A 22,860-nucleotide genomic window follows, 5' to 3' on the forward strand; every position below is an offset into this window, starting at 1 on the left:
TACTTTCCATATTTATAGGTTTTGAAGCTGAATGGTTCTTAATTAAAAACAAATTGTTTGTATTCTTACAGCGGATTTTGTCGCTTTAGCGAATACACAGTGGCTACATTAACCAGTTTTATTTTTCTTATAAGTAACGTTACTTTTTATAATTTCGTTAAATGTTTAGTACACATGTGGAATTTTCTCCCAATATATGTTGATGCGGGTCGTACAGCAGTATTATTTCACATGTAAAGTTGTCATTAGAATATATAGGAACTTGATACAGTCTCTGATAAGTCTGTTCGATATAATTTTATATATGTAAATGAAAGATACGATGGAAACCAAAATCTATTTATTATCTGTAAAGAGTTCAATGGACTCTAAAGAAAAAATTTGAAAACAATTTTACAACAAAAGTTAAAACCCCGTCGAGCTATGTTTATGTTTGGGCAATCATTATGTGAAATATGTCATTGGATGATGTGTTGTTCACATGCCTTATTTATTTTAAACATAAATTTGTTGTCTGTGTATCAAAAAATGGATGATATGATGTTAACATAATTTTGTATTTACTTATCTTGTTATGCAGATTTTTAAACTCTAAATACCATTCTACCTATGTATATGATTGAACATACTTTTGGAATGCTTTAAAAACCTAAACTATTTTCCTAAATGAGCATCAGACTCATGTTTGGGATATATAAGTTGGTCACCTGGAAAAGTAAACAAAAGCCAATTGAATAAAATTCAAATACATGTAGTCATTAAGTAATAGACTTGATCATTTGTTAATGATGTCATTTTTGTACTGACTCAACGAATTCACTCAAAATAGCCACCGTGGACATCGAAGCCCTAGCGACAAGGCGCCCATGATTAAGGCATTCCTGTCGCTGAGTCCATGGCGGTGCGAGAAGCTCTTAAGAAATTAACCGGTACGCCCCGTCGTGATATTTACTTTTTGTGCTTAAGCTATAACGTAGGTCAGTGTATACTGTGACTGATATTTCAGAGGAACAACCAATGGTTTATATCATCAGCAGTCTCAGCGTAAACAGCGACAAAACTATACGGTGATACGCATTATAATCATTATAATTTGATGACGATGGGTTTATGTTTAGGACATTTTAGTTATGTAAAGAAACTCCCGGGAGAAATCGGCAGAACCAATGCTATAAAAATGTCAAGTTGTAGATTCCCCAACGTTTTAGGTGTTATAGAATAAACCTATAAACGAAAAAAACACAAAGAATTCACCAGTTTAGACTAATACTAGCCATGATTACCATAAATAGCCTTTTGTACATATATGATCATATATATATATATGCATTCTAGACTCGTTTAGAATTTCAATTAACTTCGCTTTACGATCTGCCGAGAGGCCCGCCCATCCTTGCTGGCCTTGTACGCCGGAAAGTTGCCAGTGCTTGCTAGTCGTCACGACAAAGTTCGATATCATTCCTCTGCTTGCTAAAACACTTTCAAACTTTTCCATAACATGTTCGTGGTACAACGACGCCTGTTTTAATTTTATCTCCTTATAGATATAGAAAGTCTATGGCAATCTTACTTTATAAAATGTTGTATTGGAAAGACTTTCAAGACTAAATTAACGCAAATACTATATCAATTTGATAATTGATTATGTAAGGGAAACACCTATATCGTAATCTGTTTGCAGTAAGTATTCGATTCACCAAGCGGTAACCCCGTTGTAACAGTTTTTACTTAAGATGTTTTTTTTTTGCATTGTGTTTGGTCATTGACGACAAAGCCGAGAAAAGAAGAACAAACGAAAAAGGAACATTCAATCATTTTTTGTTTTTCTTATGACTGAATAAAAAAACCCAAAATTGATGGTCCTTTTCTTTTCCATGAATTCAATTTTACTCACGGAAATCAAGATAAGAAATTGATTCATTAATACCGTTTTTAGATTTTTGTTTTACAAAGTCCAAAACGAAAAACGAGTGGCGCTGCATTTTCCTGTTTTCACATGTACTTATGACATCACCATATAATATTGTTTTAACCTACTAAACGACAAAAGGGGTGAGATTTTCTGATGCCTTTCAATAATCCAACGTGAAGTTAACACAGATTTATTTCTTAAATATGTTGTCATATTTTGTAAATGCAGCATGATTTAATAATTTACCCAGCATTGAAATACATGCATTACAACATTTCGACTTACATGTAATCCTGTCAGCGTGCCAGGAAGGTGAAAGTGAAAGTAGTTTTGGAGTTTTGTACGTTAGACAGTGGCCTAATGTTGTTGCTGACATGTTAAGTAGGATACATCTTTAACAATAAATCTTGAACACTTTATTTTAAAGTATTATTTTAGTTTACAATACTTCATACCTTGATAATGTTCATGATGACTTATGAAAAAGCGAGGCTTAAACTACCGTATATCAAGATTGTTAAAATGTAATACGAAAAGCGATACTTTCTTTAACCGCAATGCACAAATAATATTAATTCTTACTAGTATGTTACCTATGTACTTTCAGGAGTCGGTGGGAACAAATAGCACGTGCATGGACTCTGTTGACCAGAACGACGGCGGAACTCCGAAGGAGAAAAAAGTTAAGGTGTATACATAAATCGCAGGGTTCTATCTAGGAGTTTTGGCGTAAGAGCGGTCGCACCTTTGGGATGCAACTTTGAACATGCGCCCTTCCCTAGAACCGAACTACTTATGATTAAAGTGTTGATATGGGGTTAGATGCCCACCACACCAGGATATGTTGCCTATCTCAGTCTGTAATTGTGCAATGTATTCATTTTCATCTCCGATAATAACATATAAAGTAAACTTGGCTTTTTAGTGACTGAGGTGGGGCTTAATCCGCTAGTAAATACAATACAACTGCTTATTCATCGTTGTCGCAGTTGTCGCTATAACTGCCATATAAGTCACCATTGTCCATACTCCATGCAGCGTAAATATGGTTATTTCTGTTTCCACCTTCAATGAACGATACTTGCCAAGGGTGGTCACTGCGTATGCGATTGCGCAGTGTGGTCATCCTCCCACTTATCGATAACATAAAAATCAATGTCGTAAACATCGTCGTTTCTATCATTTACTTCATCTCATCCACGATGCAAACGTCAGTTGCATTTCTAAACGTGTCGTTTCTCTACTCAACAGGACCAGGAAAAGCAACAGCGGCATTCTTAAAATGATCTACATCATATCATTATCATCATTGTCGTCGTCATGTTATTTATTGGTATTATGTTTGCCACCAACAGTATGCTCATGACTACTTTGACTTTTCTAGCACACCGGATAGGCATTTCCGGTTAATTCAGTCGTGCTGAATAATCCATCTGGCACCCCCATGCCATATGTGTCACGCGCTGTGACGTAATACTTTCAATTTAGTTTATTATACTCTTTATGTAATTATAATGATGCGATTTCAACTGATGTTTTCTGAGTTCAATTACCATTAACTTTACTAAAATATACCTTAAATTCAAAACAAAGTAATCCTTATAAGACGTGATATCCAAAGAACTTATTGACGTATGCAGTGAATACAAATTACTGTGTGTCTTGACGTCAGTAAACATCATGGCACGCGCTTTTCAGTGAAATGTACACAAATATTTTTTTATGTATTTTCTTCACAAAAATTGTGATTTAAGTTATACTAGAAAAAATATATATCATGTGTGTCCGTCCCGAATACAAAAATCAGACCCTTGGGCACGCTTCGTAGCCGGTAACTCGGCAAGCGTCGTAACCTGGCAATGCAGGTGCCCTCGCGTCGGAAATTCAATCCGGAACGGTTACACATGACAGATATTATTAATAATGATCATCGTCATCATCATAAATCATCATTACAAGCATCATCAGCATCAGCATCATCGTCGTCGTTGTTGTCATCGGCTTATGTTCAGCGGAATGAGTTGTAAAAACACTTGAATGTTATTTCATTTCCAAACCGGAAATGTATTTAAATTATATTATTGAAAGTCTGCAGGCATGACAGTGATGACATCATGATTAAGCAAATAATCCAAACAATTCTGTTCACAGGCAATAAAAATCGAATCCAAAAATATTTTGAATGGCTGCACCCGATAATTTTTAAAACAATTAGCTGGTTTCATTATGTAATACATGTACAGCAGCTAATCAACCTATATGCACTAGTTTCATCTCGTAATTTTATTGCTAGTACAAAGCTTACTGAAACCCGATTTGACAGAGGATGTTTTGACTATTTGTGTAAAGTAAAGTAAGGCATGGACTTTATGTAAACGCATTTCATTTTTTTCTGCGTAATTATTATCAATTATTATCTTTTCTGCTCGGCTCCTCACCTTTATTTATTTAAGATTTGGCTGACCATTAAATTTTCCTTAACGCTGCAATCTTATGAACGTATTTTAAAAAAGTTGTCTTTGAATGTACTATTTTTAACAGCATACCACCATGCTTCCGATTTTGTAACCCCGGCACATTAGTTCTTTTAACATATCATGTAAAAAGGTAGATCTGATGATACTAGATGTTCATGTGCGGTAACGACATAAACAATTGCCCCTTTTCATAACGTTTATTATATTATTAATTACTCGTAAATTGTCATTGTCGCCACAATACTACATAAAGTATTACAATACATCTTATAAATTTAGAGACGTGTTATTAGTTTTGTTGAGTTGCAACGACCCCTGAAAGTGTTTGTTTTGTTTCTGATTTCACAGCCCAAACCTATACGGTAGGTTATACGGGTTGCATTTCTTTTTTCTTCTTTTTTTAGTGGCTTCGTGTCTTAATATCATGTTGACACTCTAAAACCGTCTCCATTTTGTCCAGTCCATTCGCGTGCAATAACTACGGAAAGTTATAACAAAAGCAACACAATGTTAGGTATCAAAAGAAAATATGACTGCCGGCAATAGAAATAATAGGATAGAGTAAAAGAAGCAGGTCTGGAAACCGTATACAAGTATTTCTTTTCGTTACGCCTTATTATCCGGTAGCCATTTGTTTAAGTGCATGGACCTCATGTTGCCATATATTTCATGGTTTAAAAGTAGATCATTAACGCTTAAACAGTAATTAATACACAGGAGATTACTGTTTGTTTCAGCGTAAAATTGCAATATATTTTAAACATGTGAGCACCAAAAGAAAAATTTCATGAATGGCATATTGCGATCTTTCACTGAAATAAACAATTGTTCTTCTTTAATATATGCCTAAAAGGGATAAAGAATGATCACAGTCAATTGTTGCTTTTCAGAAAGCGCGCCAAAGCGAATGCTAACGTAACGTCATTTTCGAGAATAGGTCTATATTAGAATCACAAACCATTCAAAGTAGTGTACTCTTTTCAGGACTTGCCCAAGATAACATCCAAGTGCCTCAGGAGAACGAAATCTCAATGCTGCCGCGTGGTCAAGCATGTGTATACTGCCATAATTACATCACACGATGAGGTCATCACAAAAGGAAACTGTTTCGGATAACATTTATTTGGGATGTTTTGATGTTAAAGTTTCACATTTTCAAGGAAACGTTGTCATCCGTCGAATAGAAGTATTTGGCACCTTTTGTAGCCATCGTCTTTCAGTTTGACACGAATGTTATTCTGTGCATTTTAAACAGTCATTTCAGATCATGGTATTTTCTTGAAGCTACTGAATGAAGTGCTGTTTTACGGCAGCACAGACATGGTACACCATGATCAACCAACCACCAATAGGTCCATTGTCTATTTATGTGTAAGAATGGAAATTACAGGTGTAGTTTATTTCGCCATTTCACTGGACGAGTATACACATTCACTTGTAGTTCATTTTCCAGCTTTTATCTCCGTCAAAAGAAAATTGTGAGAAAATAAGACAGTAAAACAGGCTCTAGTCATTATGTTGTTAGATTCATACATGCATTTATTGTTCATTCATATGTAACATAACATGCGAAAAGCAATGCATTTGTATAACTATTATATCCACACTAAAATGATGATATTCACGCTATATGAGTTTGTTTCATATCCTGGGACCGCCATTTAGGAAACTGTAAAGTACCATTGGCAAACAATCTATGCATTGAGAAAAAATTAAATTGTTGTCAAGTCGAATTGATATAGCCGCATTAAGGCGCTGTGTATTGCTTTCATGTGGTTTATAGAGATAAAGCAGTGAACAAAATGATATATCACTGTTTCAAACAGTGAAAATACCACTGGTATTTTTCATTGATTTGAAAGTTGCACCCGCTCTTGGTTCCAATAAAACAGCGCACAATTTCAACAACGACATATCCGAAATGGCATTACGTGCATATACGAATTGGAGCGTTTTTTTCTAAAAAGGTATAAATAATTCAAATTTAACGCATATAATAAAAAGAAATAAATCTTTGTTTCTGTGAAAGATAGCAATATATATGATCTTGTGAACAACAAAAGTAAATATTTCACTCGTGGCTACACAACTCGTAAAATACAAATTTTGGTGCTCACTCGGTGAAATATATCATGATCTTACACTGAAACAAACAATTATCATCTATGTTTTGCTCAGTTGAAAGGTACATAAATTATCCAAAACTTATTTAGGAAACAAACCCATTTTAAACGATACAATTATTGCGTGGGATCATCATCATCATCATCATCATCATCATCAACAACGACGACGATGACGACGACGACGACAACAACAACAACAACAACAAAATTAGCATAATTGTATACCCATTGTTGCTGTTTTGTTTTAATTTTGCAAATGACTGGTATTAAATTGAATATAATCACTCAAAATCAGTGTTGTTTTATTTGGGAAGGTCACAGTGACCTTTCATTCAAAATAATAGTACAGTTATGTATGTAAACAGTTTTATGTTTATGTACAAAATTAGTTTAGATTTTTAAGTTTCCCAAATGGACTCTCATACTCTTTAAATTCACGACATCGGTGGCCTTTATAAAACATATTTCAAGTATTGTAGCATCATACATTTTTTTTTGTGTGTGCTACCTTTTATTATCCCCCGTACATTTATGGCATGCGTGGTTCGGGGCACACCACAGGAACATACCTCACAAAACATTTCATAAATATAGGGAATTTTCTACATACAAGTGTATTAAATTTCAGTTATATCAATAATGATATCATCTAAAACAAAACATCATCTATAATTTGAATTATTATATTACATCCTTGTCTTTTTATTTCTATTTTAGATGTTAAAACAAATATGACATAACTAAAAGGGTGAACACACAAAACATAAGCTTTCACCTAGAAATTAATACTAAGGATATATTTTTGAACCTGCTGACCCCATGCAGATTTGGTAGCGTTTGAATGGGCATTGTTAGTTGATTACTTATTGTTAAAACAAATCACCGAAAATAAATGATGAATGTTTTGCAGATTGGAATTGTGTTCATTATCTTATTTGAAATCCGGCTTGGAATGACCTATTTGGCAATCTTTCAAGGTAAATAAACTTCTTTATAATAATTGTTTTAGTTAAATAAATTACATATTCTTTCTCCTCTAATTAAGTCTTTTCAATTAATACCAAAATGATAATATGGGTCACTGGTCACATAACTGTACAGTGGCTACCTTAAAATATATGGTTATGCATATATACCTATGATAACCTCAATACGTGACAAGTAAGCACTTGTAGTTTCTAAAAATTAGGGCTTTTGTACATCTCGTAATGAACTTTATTGTATCTGTGATTGGGTCATAGAATGTGAAAACTATTTCAAATGTATTTATCGGTATAATCTTCAACTCAGAAAATCCTGTATTAAACGTTTTTGCAATCTGTTTATAGGTTAAGAAAACAACTGTCCTCATCAGATAGGAACGAGATTATGAATGTTATGAAATACTTTTGTATATCGTTATATAATTATAAAACGTGCATCGTACGTTAATGTGAAGTTATGTTGATTTTGCTCACTTCCTTTGTTATTAAACTTATAATAATACTATTACAAAGCTAAAGTGAATAGTACAAGGCCATGCCTTTTATTCTATAAATAACTTCACAATTATGTGGTACGTGTTTGTTAAGAGACGTGCAATGAATGTAATATATGTATATATATATATATATATATATATATATCTAGAAATACATGTATGACAATATACTTTACATAATTGTTTTATTTATACCATTGGACAGGTCTTAATAAACTAATTGTTATATTCGGTTTCATCAAAGGTGATTACAAAAGTTATTAAATATTCCGATATACCTGATGCAGATGCTATCTTGTGCGGTTCAGTCACAATGTGTTCTAAAGTCCCAAGTCCTGTGTCAGATACAATAAGACGCTCTGTAGTTGGATCCTTTCTGAATTCGTAATGGTGAATTACATTTTCTTTGTTAATGTGAGCAAGTTCAATCTGCAGACCCTCTAATAGCTCCTTTGCTCTGTTGGTCTCAATGAACAACTGTATCATGTTGTTTCCTCGTGCTTCAAGTGTGGTATTTATTTCTTCTACCTTGGACTTAAGATTTTCATATTTCGGTTTCAGAGACCCCAGTAGTTCTTCGTCCATGTTTTTCGTCTTCTCGATGAGCTTTAACAGTGCCTGTTCTCTTTCTTCAAAATACTTGTTAACTTCTTCTCGGTATCTTCTCAGCTTGTAAACCTCATTTACACCAAGCTTCACTACAACGTCAACGTTTATCTCCACACTAGACGCGCATGAATCAATATCTTCAAATAAGCCGGCAATTGTTTTTATGGCATCCCCATACTCTTTTCCATTTTTGAAGGCCTTCGAGACATCTGATATGACATCAGCATGACACGATCTATGGTTCTGCACTGCACAGTGTCCACAAATCAGGGTTTGGTGGGTGTTGCAAAAGTATTTGATAAACTCTTCGGGATGGACCCCACAAGGCTCTGTGTATTCGTGTTTATTTTCTGGACCACTGATAACTGTTAGCATATTAGACTTGTCAAGAAGGGTATGAGATCTAGACATTTTCTGTTTTCTATGAAGACTTGCACATTTAGAACAGAAGAACTCCTTGCATACGGTACAGTAGGCCTCAGCCGGAAGGTTTTCGTCATCTTGTTCACATGGCTGGCAGTAGGTTGTATCCTCTGCATTCGGCCCTGCTTGCAGTTTCTTCCCTGGTACCTCCATAGCCCTTGTATCTAACGAGATCAAAAGTAAAGTTTTAGAATATAGTGTACATATTTTTTCTGCATAGTATCACATTTAACAGTTAAATGGATGTATCATTGTATTATTGGCGTAAATTGAGTGCGAATGTTATTGATAACATATTACAACTTTCGCTCTTTTAAAATCACACGAAAATAAACTAATCGCCAAAAACGATGGATTTAAAACCCTAATCAGTATGGTTTTATGAACGGCATAATGATGTATCAGGATACGTTAGGATTACGCGACAGAAGCACAGTAAAAACTAGCATAACGCAGTATATTCGCCAACATTGAAAGCATTGGAATTATATTCAAATGTAGATGGACAAAGAGGGTTTGTTTTGTGTTCGTATATACATGTACAATGTCTCCTATATAAGAACATTAACAAGAAGGCGGGGGCTAAACAGTGTTATAAGTTTCGAGGGGATAATATACAACATTACGTAGTTATTATCATGCAAGTTATTGAATTATGTCCATGACAACATGGGAAAAAACCAGTCAATTCGTCCAGTACTCTCGTGATTGTTTTAATAACACAAGTGCAGTTCTTATAACAAAATAAAAAGCTATAGTCTCCAAGATTATAATCTTATAGTTTATGATTACACAAAAGTGTTAATTTAATCAGCGAAATAAACTAACAATTTTGCTTTGGAAATATGCGAATTTCAAATGTTATGTAATTGATTCAAAATCGAAACTAGCTGAAATCATTTTTATAAAAGAATATTTAATTATATAAATAATATCCCTTGCTTTTAAAAACTGAGATGTACATGCTACAACAACCGTCAGAAGACATTATTATATTTTAAAAATAATGCGAGGAATATAAAAATGACGTTATTTTAAACATAAATTCTTACCTTTACTCCAAGATGTGAGGAGGAAGTAAATAATAAATATCACTAAGGGAGATAAACAATATCAGTGTCGGTAAGGTTACACTTGACTGATATATTTACCAATTCGGATTGTACCCGTGTTAAGATAATTTCGAACACTTTTCAATACAAAATACACAATATTATAAGCCTCTTTGATTGATGTTTATGTAAATAGTGAAATATGCTAATAAATATTTGGAAACAAAGAATTTATTCTCATCACTCGGACATATTCCATGTTTGGTTTTAAAGAAATATCTTTCTTTAGTTTTATGATTGTAACCCTCAGAAACAAGCAACCACGTGAATGCTTGCTAAATGCGTGAATTGCAATTTCAGGGAGTGTTTATATAGTTTTCTTCAAAGGCCACAGTGAGATGTTATTAGTCATAAAAACAAACAAACTATTGATACAGTAAACAATGAAGAATTTAGACATTAATAACGCCACTGAGAACTTTGGCTCTGTAAGACTGCATCAATCTTATTTGGCATAAAGCTTACGTGTGAGCTATATGCGTTGGTTGCGAGCAATATCCTCGTGACAGGTGACATAAATGCGGAGGAATGACCGCATATAGCATCGACGTCAAAATACATAAAACTAAATACAAGTCTTAAAACGCATACAGTGGCTTATCAAGAAGTATATATCTGAAAATATAATTCCTGATTTTTGAGAGCCATTTCTTACATTTTCGCTAAATTGCATTTCATTATACACATTTGGTTGAACCGGACTTGCACAGTCCAATGTCATCAATGACGTTGCGCTAAAAAATTATCATCAACACTGACATACCTTTTATGGCGCTTAATCCACTGTGTATAAATGTCCGAATACCACTCTAAACGTGGTTATCGCATGATGCCCATTAACTTGCAGTTCATAGAGGGAATGAAAAGGATTTGAACTAACCTGCTAATCGCTTTCTTGGAAAACCGCAAAATTCACTAGCGCGATATCTGGTGAGTACGTAACCGTTTTAAGTGTTTATCAAGCCGTGTCGATGCAGCAGTGTGTGTTGGGGGCGTTGTAATAATAATAATAATAATAATAATAATAATAATAATAATAATAATAATAATAATAATGATACTACTACTACTACTACTACTACTACTACTACTACTACTACTACTACTACTACTACTACTACAACTACTACTACTACTACTACTACTACTACTACTACTACTACTACTACTACTACTACTACTACAGATAATAATAATAATAATAATAATAATAATAATAATAATGTTTTTGAATCACATACACATTTTTTCTCGGATGTCTATCGAGGGATCGATCTTGCACAATTGTTCACTTAAGGAATGAATTGCGGGGTTGATGTCATTATCGGGATATGAACGCAATTGGGTTGGTCAATGTGTGTGGAGTCCGAAGGACTCCACGCGTACTTTGACCAACCCAATTGCGTTCATATCCCCGATAATGACATCAACCCCGCAATTCATTAATTAAATTTACACTAATAGTTCATTATTTAATTCAAGAATTGTTAAAGAAATACTTCATTTCATTTCAGAAAATATTTCAGTAATCCGTTTTTACCCATTCTGTAAATAGAACGACCCGACTATAACCGGAAACAATTTTTTCAAATGACGTCACAATAACGCGGGAAAAGATCAACCACTTGAAATCACTTTAAAACGTAAAATTAAAACACTTTTGGTACCAATTTAATTAAAATATAATAAATTAACACTTTCTAAAATGTTGATTTATATTTTACGGGACCTTCTGACACTATACAAACAATAACAAGATCAATAGTTTTCATGTATATTGTTATGCGATGAATTGCGATCCGAATATATCCGAAGATGTTGCGTTCATCGATTGATGAACGCAATTGCCGAAAGGCAGTTCATTTAATGAATGGCAGTTGAGGTGTAAATATATGCTTATAACGACGGTTTAAAACCTTATCACACTTCTGTATTCAGTCTCAACGTCGCTGTCAACATCATGGATTTTTAAACGGTGATCCCTCTTGTTGACGTTTTTCACCTTCGACATCAACGTCGTGCCTCTCGTCTTATTACGCCCTCTTACCTTATCGTCTGCTTTTGAATATCGCTTTTTTTCTAAAATGTTGATATTGGTTGGATTCTAATGAACGGCACACAAGTTGATCCATTTTCGCCTCGGCCATCATTTTCGTAGTCTGTTTTGGTGTTTTCCCAAATCCTTCACAAAATATATCATAGCGCGCTCTTCAAAAAAATTCTGGATTATACCTCGGACAAATTATAATTATTTTCATTTATGTTAATCTTTTCTCAAAGACAAATAAGAAAAATCACAAATTGGGAAGAACCTTTGGATGATGAAAAATATAACTTGGCACATATACGTATATAATAAACGTATCTGCATTAAAAGACCACATGAATGAAGGGCTTTCACAAATCAATCGTCCCATTTTACTTTTTGTCTTCAATACTGCTATAATAATTTCCACATTTGGATGGTACGCACGTATTGCAAGTCCGGGAATGTATGTATTAGTATGCCTTGTGTTTCATCAGAAGTCATATAAAAAACTTCATTCAGAAGAAGAGGTTTGCTTAATAAAGGACATCTCAAACGTTTATTAATTATCGAAAGGATATCTGGCTCGCAACACTATGGAAGACTGTAGGTACCACAGTCTTGAAGTATTGGTGTTTTTCGGAAAACAAGAAAATTGTCCAATTTCAAAGACCAATACGCATACTGTCGAAAATATGATTTTTGAAACAGAAACGTGTAATGGAGGCGTTTAACGAACTGTTGTCTTGTAGTTTTGTGACTCTTGTTTTGTGTTTGTGTGGCCTTGATACATGTGGCTTTAATCACGAGATTTTTTTTAATTCTATCAATATATTTCTATAATTTTATGGTGATATATCTCGAGTGACAAAAGCAGTATGGCTGGTTTTCAAATTGTGTACGAGCTATAATGCCATTACACATTCTGACCAAATGTGGTTACGACTGGAGAGAGGATTCTAAAGTAATTGATCAGACAAAATTAGGTCTTTTCTTTAATTAAAAGACGATACCTCTTGAATTATCTAAGCAATATGGTTGTTTATCACCATCGTCCAATATGTTATTCCCAAACACGATCTTAAATATTTAAATGATTTGACAATGGTTTTTAAGTTATTAGAAAGGCCGATTTTGGACGATTTCTATAAAAGGAGGTATATACCTGTCGGATGACTAAGCCAAATGGCTGGTAATCGAACTTGTCCAAGATATTATTCCGATTCTGACCAAATTTGATGGGGATTGGACAAAAGATATTAATCGGCACGCACATTCACCGCAGGTGAGCCTATTTTACGTGTATTAAACGTTATTTTTAAACATTCGCCTTTGGTTTCATGACATAACATACCTTATATTTCGTCCTGTTTTAAAATCCATAAACAATTAACATACTTTTTAAGCCGCTTCTCTATAATTACTTCATGTTTATAAGCATTTCAGATTAACTGTAATGTACGCTGAACATATTTCCCCCCAGCGAACATATGCGTTTCAGAAGATAAAAGTACTGATTAAGTTAAATGTTTGTAATTGGTTGAAAATCACCACACAAACATTTGTTTTTTTCAATTACGACTGAACTTTCATTTAGTCAAGAGTATGGCAAATGGTCATGACATGAAAACAGTCAACTCTGTAATACAGAGACGTAGTCAAACAAATGGGCAACATATTCAACTCGGTCAAGCCATAACAAAACTATCATACAAAATGGGTCAAGGCGACTACCGATCGTCAACGTTAATCTAATTCGATACTAATCGTAAACTGATATTATATCATTTTAAAAACTGTAATTATATAATCTATATTTTGCAACATATGTGTGCGTGGTCATGTAGCCAGTATTTAAATATTTTAATTTATGTCAAGACGCAGATTACCTAATGAAACAGACAAAAAATTTAGAACAAGCAATGTCGTACCAAACTATTGAAGTTCAATGTTCTTTTTATATAAAGACAGGTCAATAGGAAATATTTTTAAATGGAACACAATATTAGACACTGTAGCCCGTTTTTTTTTACCTTTTTATTTTAATGTATATTAAAACTCTGAAAGAAATGAAAATTATTATGTTAGTATCAGTGTTGTTTCTACAGATTTTAGATATTTAAAGTTAAGACTAATATTAAAGGAGATGCTAATGACAAAGGAAAATACAAAAACGGACAGCGAAAACATGGTACAATATCATACATTGAATGTGGATGGTTCATCTTTGGTTGATTAAAAACAAATCATCACAATTGCTTCCAATACAATTAAGAAATAAACATATACTGATAATCATTTTTCAGGTAATTAATTGCAGCGTAAAGAAATTAACTTATATGCACATAAAGTAGCATACATTTCTGTTAGAATATAAATCCTTTGAATGCAAATAAAGCAAAATCATCAAATCATAATGAGTAAGTGTTCTTTACTAAAAACTAAAACGATCCGGTGTTCAATACAAATAACATTATTCAATTGTACTGTACACCTTTAATGAATTGTTATTGGTTTCCGCGACAAGAAGTATGCTTTGTTGCTGTGAGTAGTAGGCGAACAGTGGTTTTCGTATCCCCTCCTTCTCCCCCATCAGTTGTGTCATCTGATAAGTGGACAAATCAAGTATCATAATGGTGCTACTTTCACAACCAGAGATTAACAGTTGGTCCTCGAGTGCAGTGATACCTCTTGGTTCTTTCAATGCAGGGTCCTGCAACCTCTTGACGATGTTTAGATTCATATTGAGCTTTGTGATCGTGTTCCTGCTAATGTCTGATACGTAGATGAAAGCAGTCGAACCTTCACACACCACTGTTAAGTAGAGAGGAAATTTGAAGAAAGGTCCATTTCCATCCGCAAATATCCGTCTTATAGAATGCCCTTTCAGATTCAGTACCTCTAACACGCCATTGCAGTGGGATACTATCAACCTATCTTCATGGTAAGCAATACCTCGGAGGTCACCATGCACATTAATATGGTCACCAAGAGCGAGTTTACCTCGAGTCTTCAGGAACTGAATACCTTTAAAGGACAAAGTAACAGCCACCCTGTCACCGGGAAGATGACATGTTTCCCATGGCTGACCCGGTACACTGATCTGGGAGACCAGGCTGTTGGTCTGCATATCCACCACCTTGACTTTGTTGTTGTAAAAGTCAGTCATCAGCAGTCTGGACCCGGCAAGCTGGAGCATGCCAGACAGGCTGCATTCCATCTTGTCAGTTGGAGACTTCATTGGAATGTCCATAGCTGGTGTTAACCGTAATACAGGCTTGTCAGTAGTCTGAGTCACTGTAATGATTTTTTATAGTGTATATCAACTATCTGTACTACAATAACTTATAGGGTAACATATTCAAATTTAAAGTATAAATTTGAACGTTAGCATATAGCATTATGATTTTTTTAAACACAAAAAACACCATGTCATACGTTTTCCATATTACGTTCATTTTTGAAAATATTTCAACCGTGTTTTGTTTTAATTCATGCTCATTGAACAAAATCACCGCGCTTAGTTTTACAGCAATTTGAATTAAGCATATATCATAAGACAAATTATTCATAGCAGTAGTATGAATATGTAGGTCATTAAAGAAAATGTTCAATTACTCAGATGGTTTATGACTGTTAATACCTGTGTGTTCGGCAGCTACAATGGTTTTCATTTGCCCATCTCTCTGAACTGTGAGTCCTGTTGTGCCATGGTCGCTCTCTGCTGTGATTTAAAACATAGCTGTCATAACTTCTTGGTATAAGGGCGTTGTTAGCAGTTTGTAGGAATATAAACTTCTTGTTTTTGATAAATATTGTTTAAAGAATCAGCAAAAATGTACTGACGAATTAACAAACTTGTTTAGATATCCGATTTACAAATAAACTTTCGCAAAGTCATTAGTACTTAAGTTATATTTTATGCCTATTGACCACATGCACATTTGGTACAGTTTGAATGAGTATTGGTAGTTGATAACTTATAAATGAAGTTTTTGCAGAATGTAATTTTGCTCGGTATCTTATTATAATAATAATTGAAGTCCGTCTTGGCAATATTTTTGGCAATATTTCAAGGTAAAAAGACTTGTTTCAAATAATTGTTTAAGTTAAAATTTACATAATCTTGCTCCTCTTATTGATCCTTTCAAATAATATCAAAACAATGTGGGGTCACTTAACATTAAACAAGAGCTATCACAGAGTCAGCGCGCTCGACTATTCTGCCGCTTTTCAGTGTAAGATTTAAAAAGTTTTGTTGAAACATGCATGGATCACTATTAGATTAGATTTCAATGCAATACATGATGTGCTGAGATATTAACATAAATGTGGTGACATGCAAAATTTCAACCAGAATTTTTAAGTCTAATAATAAAGGACCATTATTTGCAAAATACAGTTATCTAACTTGGTTATTCAATTAGGTTGGGTGGTTGAATAAAATTGTATAAATTCTCAATGCAATACATCAAGTAGTTGCTGAGATATTATCTAATGTGTGCTAACATGCAAGACCTTAACCAGAATTTCTAAGTTGCATAATAAAGGGGGGGCAAAAATTATATAATATGAAAGATAAAGTTATCTTTCTTGATTAAATAAAAAGGTTAATTGGTTGGGAGCCTGTGTGTAAAGTTTCAATGCAATACATGATGTATTCGCTGAGGTATTGACTCAAATGTGGTAACATGCAAAACCTTAACCAGAATTTCTATGTCGAATAAAAAAGGGGCCATCATTTGAATATAATGCAAACTAGAGTTATCTTACGTGGTTATTTAAGTAGATTGGATGGTTGTGTACCATTGTATAAAGTCCCAATGCAATACATCAAGGAGTTGCTGTGATATTAACCTATGTGTGCTTGCACGCAAAATCTTAACCAAGGTGTGACGCCGGCGCCGACGCTTGGCTGAGTGGTATAGCTCTCCTTATCCTTTGAATAGTCGAGCTTAAAATCACATACTTGTACAGTGGCTACCTTTAAAGATATGGTCATTTATATGCATATGATAACCAAATACTTGATAAGTTAATGCATTTGCAGTTTTTTTAAAATAAGGGCTTTTGTACATCTCGTAATTAACGTTATTGTTTATTTTGTAAAGATACGGTAATAGAATGTGAAATCTCTTTCATAGTTATTTGTCGTTACTATCTGCAACTATCTGAAAATTCTGTAATAAACGTTATTGCAGTCTGTTTTAGGTTCAGTTTACTACTGTCTTCATCAGATTGGAACAATATAATGAGTATTTATGAAAACAGCTTTTGTATAATGTTATTTGATTATAAAACATCCAGCGTAAGTTTATGTGAAGTTATGTTGATTTTGCCCGATGCCTTTGTTAACAAACGTATACTAATCCTAATATATATCTACAGTAAATATAAGAAACAGCCTTTTATTCTATATACTAGTAAATCACTTCACAATTATTTGATATGTTTAGACAACTGCAATGAATATATAGATATAGAAATAAATGTTTCATCAAAGGTGTATACAATTTTGTTATTACCAAAGTATTCATATATACCTGATGTGGTTGTGTTTTCAGTCATAATGTTTTCTAATGTCCCAAGGCCAGTGTCAGATGCAATAAGACGCTCTGTGGCTGGATCCTTTCTGAATTCATAGTGGTGAATTACGTTTTCCTTTTTAATGTCAGCAAGCTCATTCTGCAGGCCCTCTAGTAGTTTCTTGACCCTTTTGGTTTCAATGAACAATTGTATCATGTTATTTCCTTGTGCTTCGAGTGTGATATTTATTTCTTCCAGCTTGGACTTCAAGTTTGTATATTTCGGTTTCAGAGACCCTAGTAGTTCTTCGTCCATGTTTTTCATCTTCTCTATAAGCTTTAACAGTGCCTGTTCTCTTTCTTCAACAAACTTGTTTACTTCCTCTCGGTATCTTCTCAGCTTGTCAACTTCATTTTCACATAACTTTGCTACAACGTCAACGTTTTTCTCTACATCAGACGCGAATAAATTTATGTCTTCAAATAACCTGGCAGTTGTTTTCATAACATCCCCATACTCTTTTCCATCTTTGAAGGCTTTGGATATATCTGATATGACATCAGCATGACACGATCGATGGTTTTGTACTGCACAGTGTCCACAAATGAGGGTCTGATGGGTGCTGCAAAAGTATTTGATAGACTCTTTCGGATGGATATCACAAGGCTCTGTGCATTCATATTCAACTCCATGGTCACCGATAGATGTAGGCATATTTGATTTGTCAAGAAGGAAATGCGATCTAGACATTTTGAGTTTTCTATGGACACTTGCGCAACTAGAGCAGAGGAACTCTTTGCAGACGGTACAGTAAACCTCAGCAGGGAGGATTTCGTCATCTTGTTCACAAGGCTGGCAGTAGGTTGTGTCCTCTGCAGACGGCCCTGCCTGCAGTTTCTTCCCTGGAACCTCCATAGCCCGGGTATCTTATGATAACAAACGTCTTATTATAGATAATATTGTAAACATAACTAGAGATTGCTTTTAAAATGCGTTTGTTTCTCACATTGTGTGGTCGTAGATGAGAAATAATCAATGAACTTTGTACTTTTGGACTTGAGGCGAACAAACATAGAGGTCATCTACTGGTAATTACCAACTGCATACCCAGTATGAAGTTCCTGCGTCTAAGAATAAAGGTCCAAGCTTTCGTTATTAAGCGGAAAGAACTGTGACGAACAAACAGGAGACCTACAAATTGGTTTTTTCCTGAAGGTCACTGTGACCTTGACCATCGGACTAAAATCAACAAAGGTCATCTACTATTCAAGACCAACTAACATACCAGATATTAAGTTCCTGGGCCCAAGCGTTCTTTAGCGGAAATCTTTATGTTTCCTTAAAGTCACCTTTACCATTGACAAACTGGTCTTAAAATCAATAGGGTCATCTACTAGATATGACCAACTGCATACCAAATATGAAGTTCCTAGGTGCAAGCGTTTCTTCTATTTAGCGGACACCATTTTTTTTATCTCAATGTCACAGCGACCTTAACCTTTGACCTTCTGATCCAAAAACCAATAGAGGTCATTAAATATTCACAACAAACTGGCATACCAAGTATGAAGTTTCTAGGTGCAAGCATTTGAGGTATTTAGCGGAAACCGGGTTTCCACCTCAAGGTCACAAAATCAATAGGAATTAGGGTCGTCTTCTTGCCAGCTGGCATACCAAGTATATAGTCCTTCGGTGCAAGAGTTGTTAAGTTATTGAAAACAGTTTTTTTTCCACTGCGACCTTTTCCTTTGACCTATTTATACCATAATCAATACAGGTTGTTCCCTAGTCATGACCAATCGACATATTAAGTATGAATTTTTGGTGCAAGTGTTCTTTCGTTTTTCAACGGGAAACCTTTCGTTTCACCTTAAAGTCATCTTGACCGTGACCTTAAGAACTACTGATCCTGAAATCAATAGGGCTTATCAACAGATCATGACCAACCAGCATATCGAGTATGTAGATCCTGGGTGCAAGAGTTTAAAAGTAATTGAGAGCAAAAACGTTTTTCACCTCAAGGTTACCGCAACCTTGACCTTTGATCTACTGATCCCAAAATATATAGAGGTCATTCACTTGGCTTGTCAAACTGACATACAAAGTATGAAGTTTCAGGATAAAAAGATTCTTCATTAATTGAACGGAAACCATTTTTTACATCAAGGTCACAGCGACCTTGACCTTTGACCTTTTGAAATCAAAATCAAGAGGTGTCATTTACTGGTCATCAAGCTGCACAACAGGTATGAAGCTCCTGGGTCCTAGCGTTCTCAAGTTTTTGAGAGGGATTGAAGTGTGACGTATAGACTTTCGGACTGACCGACCGACTGACTTACTGACAGACAACTTACAACTTGCACTCATTTAAAGTCACGCGAACTGACTCACTTGATTTCGCGAAAAAACTCGAATGGATTTAAAGCCCCATACAGTATATGGTATGTTTTACGGTTTTAGTAATATGTGCTGTTTTTAATGAATAAATAAAAGGATACGTGTACGACTGCAAAATAGAAACAGCTAGTAAATCGCAGACATTGACATTATTACAATTCTAGTCATTGACCATATGTAGATTAACACATTTTCACTATGTCGAAGATGGATTTTTTTCGTATAAAAATTAACTCCTATAAAGGAACAATCACAAGAAGGCGAATGCTTTACCGTGTTATAAGTACCGCGGGTATAATTTACAAAGTTATTCACTTATATTTCTACTAGTTATAAAACGTTGTCCTTGACACAATTGAACAAATCAGTTTCTTCGCTTGAACTTCCATCGTTTGTGAGAGAAAATTTATAACATAATGAAGTGCAATAATGTGCGTATATGTTTCAATACTAAAATCATAAAGATTAAGATTGCACTTATAATTTGATTAAATCATTTCAATAAACTAACGTTTTACTTCAGGATAAAAGCTGTTTTCAATGTCATTGAACGAAATCAAAATCGAAACTAGATCAAATCATCTTATGAAAAGCCTTTATAGTTACATAAATAATTTCCCTGCGTTTATACACTGAAATGTTATGCTACAACAACACACAGGAAACATGATTTTACTTGAAATAAATAACGTAATTATTTAAAACATACTATACCTTTTCTCAAAGTTTAAGGGTGAGGAGGAAGTAAATAAAACATATCTTAAAGGGAGATAAATGTGTTGGTAAGGTTACACTTAACTGATATATTTACCTCTATTGAGATATTACCTGTGTTCGTATTGAAAGTTGAACCTTTTCAATAAAATAATAATACTTTTGTAAGACTGGTTAAAGGATGTTTTGGTCATAAAGTAATATCCAAAAGCCAAATAACTGATATATAAATATATTTTATACATTTGAATTCCATTATACAAAACAGCCACCTATCATTTGTATTAAGCGGGCACCAGTCCTACACTGATATGTTAACTTCTTCCCTCGTGGCCTCTTTTAAGACAGACTTGATTGTATCATCAAAAGTGCAAAAGCAATAAAGAAATCTCGATTATTTATCCGATGAATGTTCCCAAACAATCAATTATCTTAAATGATAATAGAAATCGATGAAACTGCTAATCAAAATCAACTTCATTTAAATAATTACAGGTGCGGATTCAGAATTGATGCAAGATTAACTTATGGGTGCAACCTTTTGACATGCGCCCATGCGTAAGATATATCCTTTTGTGACAATTATTAATATAGAAATAAGTTTGCAAAACTCTGTATATGTGTACCAACTATGTTGTACAGGCGCTTTTAATAAACTATAGTGATCTCGACTATTTATCCGATGAATGTTTCCAAACAATCAATTATCTTAAATGATAATAGAAATCGATGAAACTGCTTATCAAAATCAACTTCATTTAAATAATAAAATTTACCATGACTATCTTATTGATAGTTCGCAGTCATGACATTACAGGGGCGGATACAGAATTGATGTTAGAGTAACTTAGGGGTGCAACCTTTTGACATGCGCCCATCGCTCAGAACCGAATGCATTTGGGGTTACTCCCTACAGAAAGTTTGAACAATTTGTAGCGGTAGATCGTTTTTTTACGCTTTTTTCCCTCTGATATTGAAATAAAAAGAGAACTTGAACGATTTTACAGGAGGAGCACGCCGGGTTCGCCCCTCCCCACTCTAAATTCACTAGTGCATTAGTGGCATCATTATGTAAACAGTCCAAACCTTTAACAAGAACACATGGATGCCAACGCTCGATTATTGTTTATAGTCAATAAAGGGGTACAACTCGACTACTGATAGAGAGAAACCAGTCTTGATCTGAATCGATAGGTCACTCAGATAACATTTGTACAAAGTTTCAAATGCATTCAAATTCTTTCAATAAAGCAGTAACATAGACACTGATTCATTTATATTTTTATTTAACAAATTTATAGGAATAACTTTCTTAGAAGTTATTAACGATTATCAACCGTAGTTTATCAGAAAGTTTGTTATCAAGTAATGAAATAGACTGGCCATGTGCTATTTATAAATTTAACTGGACAAGGACACGATATTCTTGCTTATAATAAAAAAAGCTAAACATTTGTGTACCGCAATTAAAATACATTTCAAAACTGAACTAAATTCCCTATTGCGCGCGATCTTTTCAAATTGAACTCCATGGCAACGGGAATAATAATAACGTATCCGATTATATTATCAACGTAATGGAAACATTCAACGACATTGATTTAACCGACTAACGAGAATACGGTAACCCATGGTATTTTTTTCAGAGTTTTTAACACATATCAGTCATAAAACTGAAGGAATTTGGTGTAAAAAGCTATATAACTTACAATAATTAATGACATATCCAGGCATCTGTCGTAGAGCAGTGCCAGTCATATTGTTGCGCTATTGTATAGATTTACAATTAATGTTTTGTATAGATTTAGAATTAATGTTTATTATATAAACGTTTTAATACTTATTATAGTATTATCAAACGTATTATAATATTAATTATTAGTATAGTTATGTATTGGATTTTATATTTAATACAAAATTGCAATAGAAATAATAATATTCAAATAGCCATTATACAATTGATCAACTGAAATTTCAAAGCTATTGGAATGATCGTTTATCCCGAAACACAAAAATCCTGAAACTAAATGTTTGTTAAATATCATGTTTTTACTAATC

General features: G+C 34.0%; 2 protein-coding genes across 3 annotated transcripts; both read right to left on the bottom strand.

The window, feature by feature from the left end:
* Positions 1-5,410: 5,410 nt before the first annotated feature.
* Positions 5,411-10,103, bottom strand: LOC128230102 (tripartite motif-containing protein 45-like). The gene is made up of 2 exons (XM_052942158.1): positions 10,080-10,103; positions 5,411-9,191 (listed from the first exon to the last, which is right to left on the bottom strand). Exon 2 carries the CDS (start codon positions 9,178-9,180, stop codon positions 8,212-8,214), a length of 969 nt encoding a protein of 322 aa, XP_052798118.1. The 5' UTR covers positions 9,181-9,191; positions 10,080-10,103; the 3' UTR covers positions 5,411-8,211.
* Positions 10,104-14,197: 4,094 nt separating this feature from the next.
* Positions 14,198-20,854, bottom strand: LOC128235949 (uncharacterized). 2 transcript variants are annotated; one of them, XM_052950743.1, is made up of 4 exons: positions 20,803-20,854; positions 17,709-18,617; positions 15,809-15,886; positions 14,198-15,462 (listed from the first exon to the last, which is right to left on the bottom strand). In XM_052950743.1, exons 2-4 carry the CDS (start codon positions 18,604-18,606, stop codon positions 14,639-14,641), a joined length of 1,800 nt encoding a protein of 599 aa, XP_052806703.1. In that variant the 5' UTR covers positions 18,607-18,617; positions 20,803-20,854; the 3' UTR covers positions 14,198-14,638. The 2 variants fall into 2 exon arrangements, with proteins under 2 accessions (XP_052806703.1, XP_052806697.1); XM_052950737.1 differs by having other exon boundaries at positions 15,809-15,889.
* Between the last annotated feature and the right edge of the window lie 2,006 nt (positions 20,855-22,860).

This window comes from Mya arenaria, chromosome 1 (assembly GCF_026914265.1).
Source record: "Mya arenaria isolate MELC-2E11 chromosome 1, ASM2691426v1".
Classification (NCBI taxonomy): domain Eukaryota; kingdom Metazoa; phylum Mollusca; class Bivalvia; order Myida; family Myidae; genus Mya; species Mya arenaria.

Coding starts and splice junctions, on each gene's coding strand:
- LOC128230102 (XM_052942158.1), bottom strand. CDS start 9,180: ATGGAGGTACCAGGGAAGAAACTGCAAGCAGGGCCGAATGCAGAGGAT.
- LOC128235949 (XM_052950737.1), bottom strand. CDS start 18,606: ATGGAGGTTCCAGGGAAGAAACTGCAGGCAGGGCCGTCTGCAGAGGAC. Junction 15,890..17,708: donor TGAAAACACAACCACATCAG/GTATATATGAAT, acceptor TTTAAATCACAG/CAGAGAGCGACCATGGCACA. Junction 15,463..15,808: donor TGTAGCTGCCGAACACACAG/GTATTAACAGTC, acceptor AAATCATTACAG/TGACTCAGACTACTGACAAG.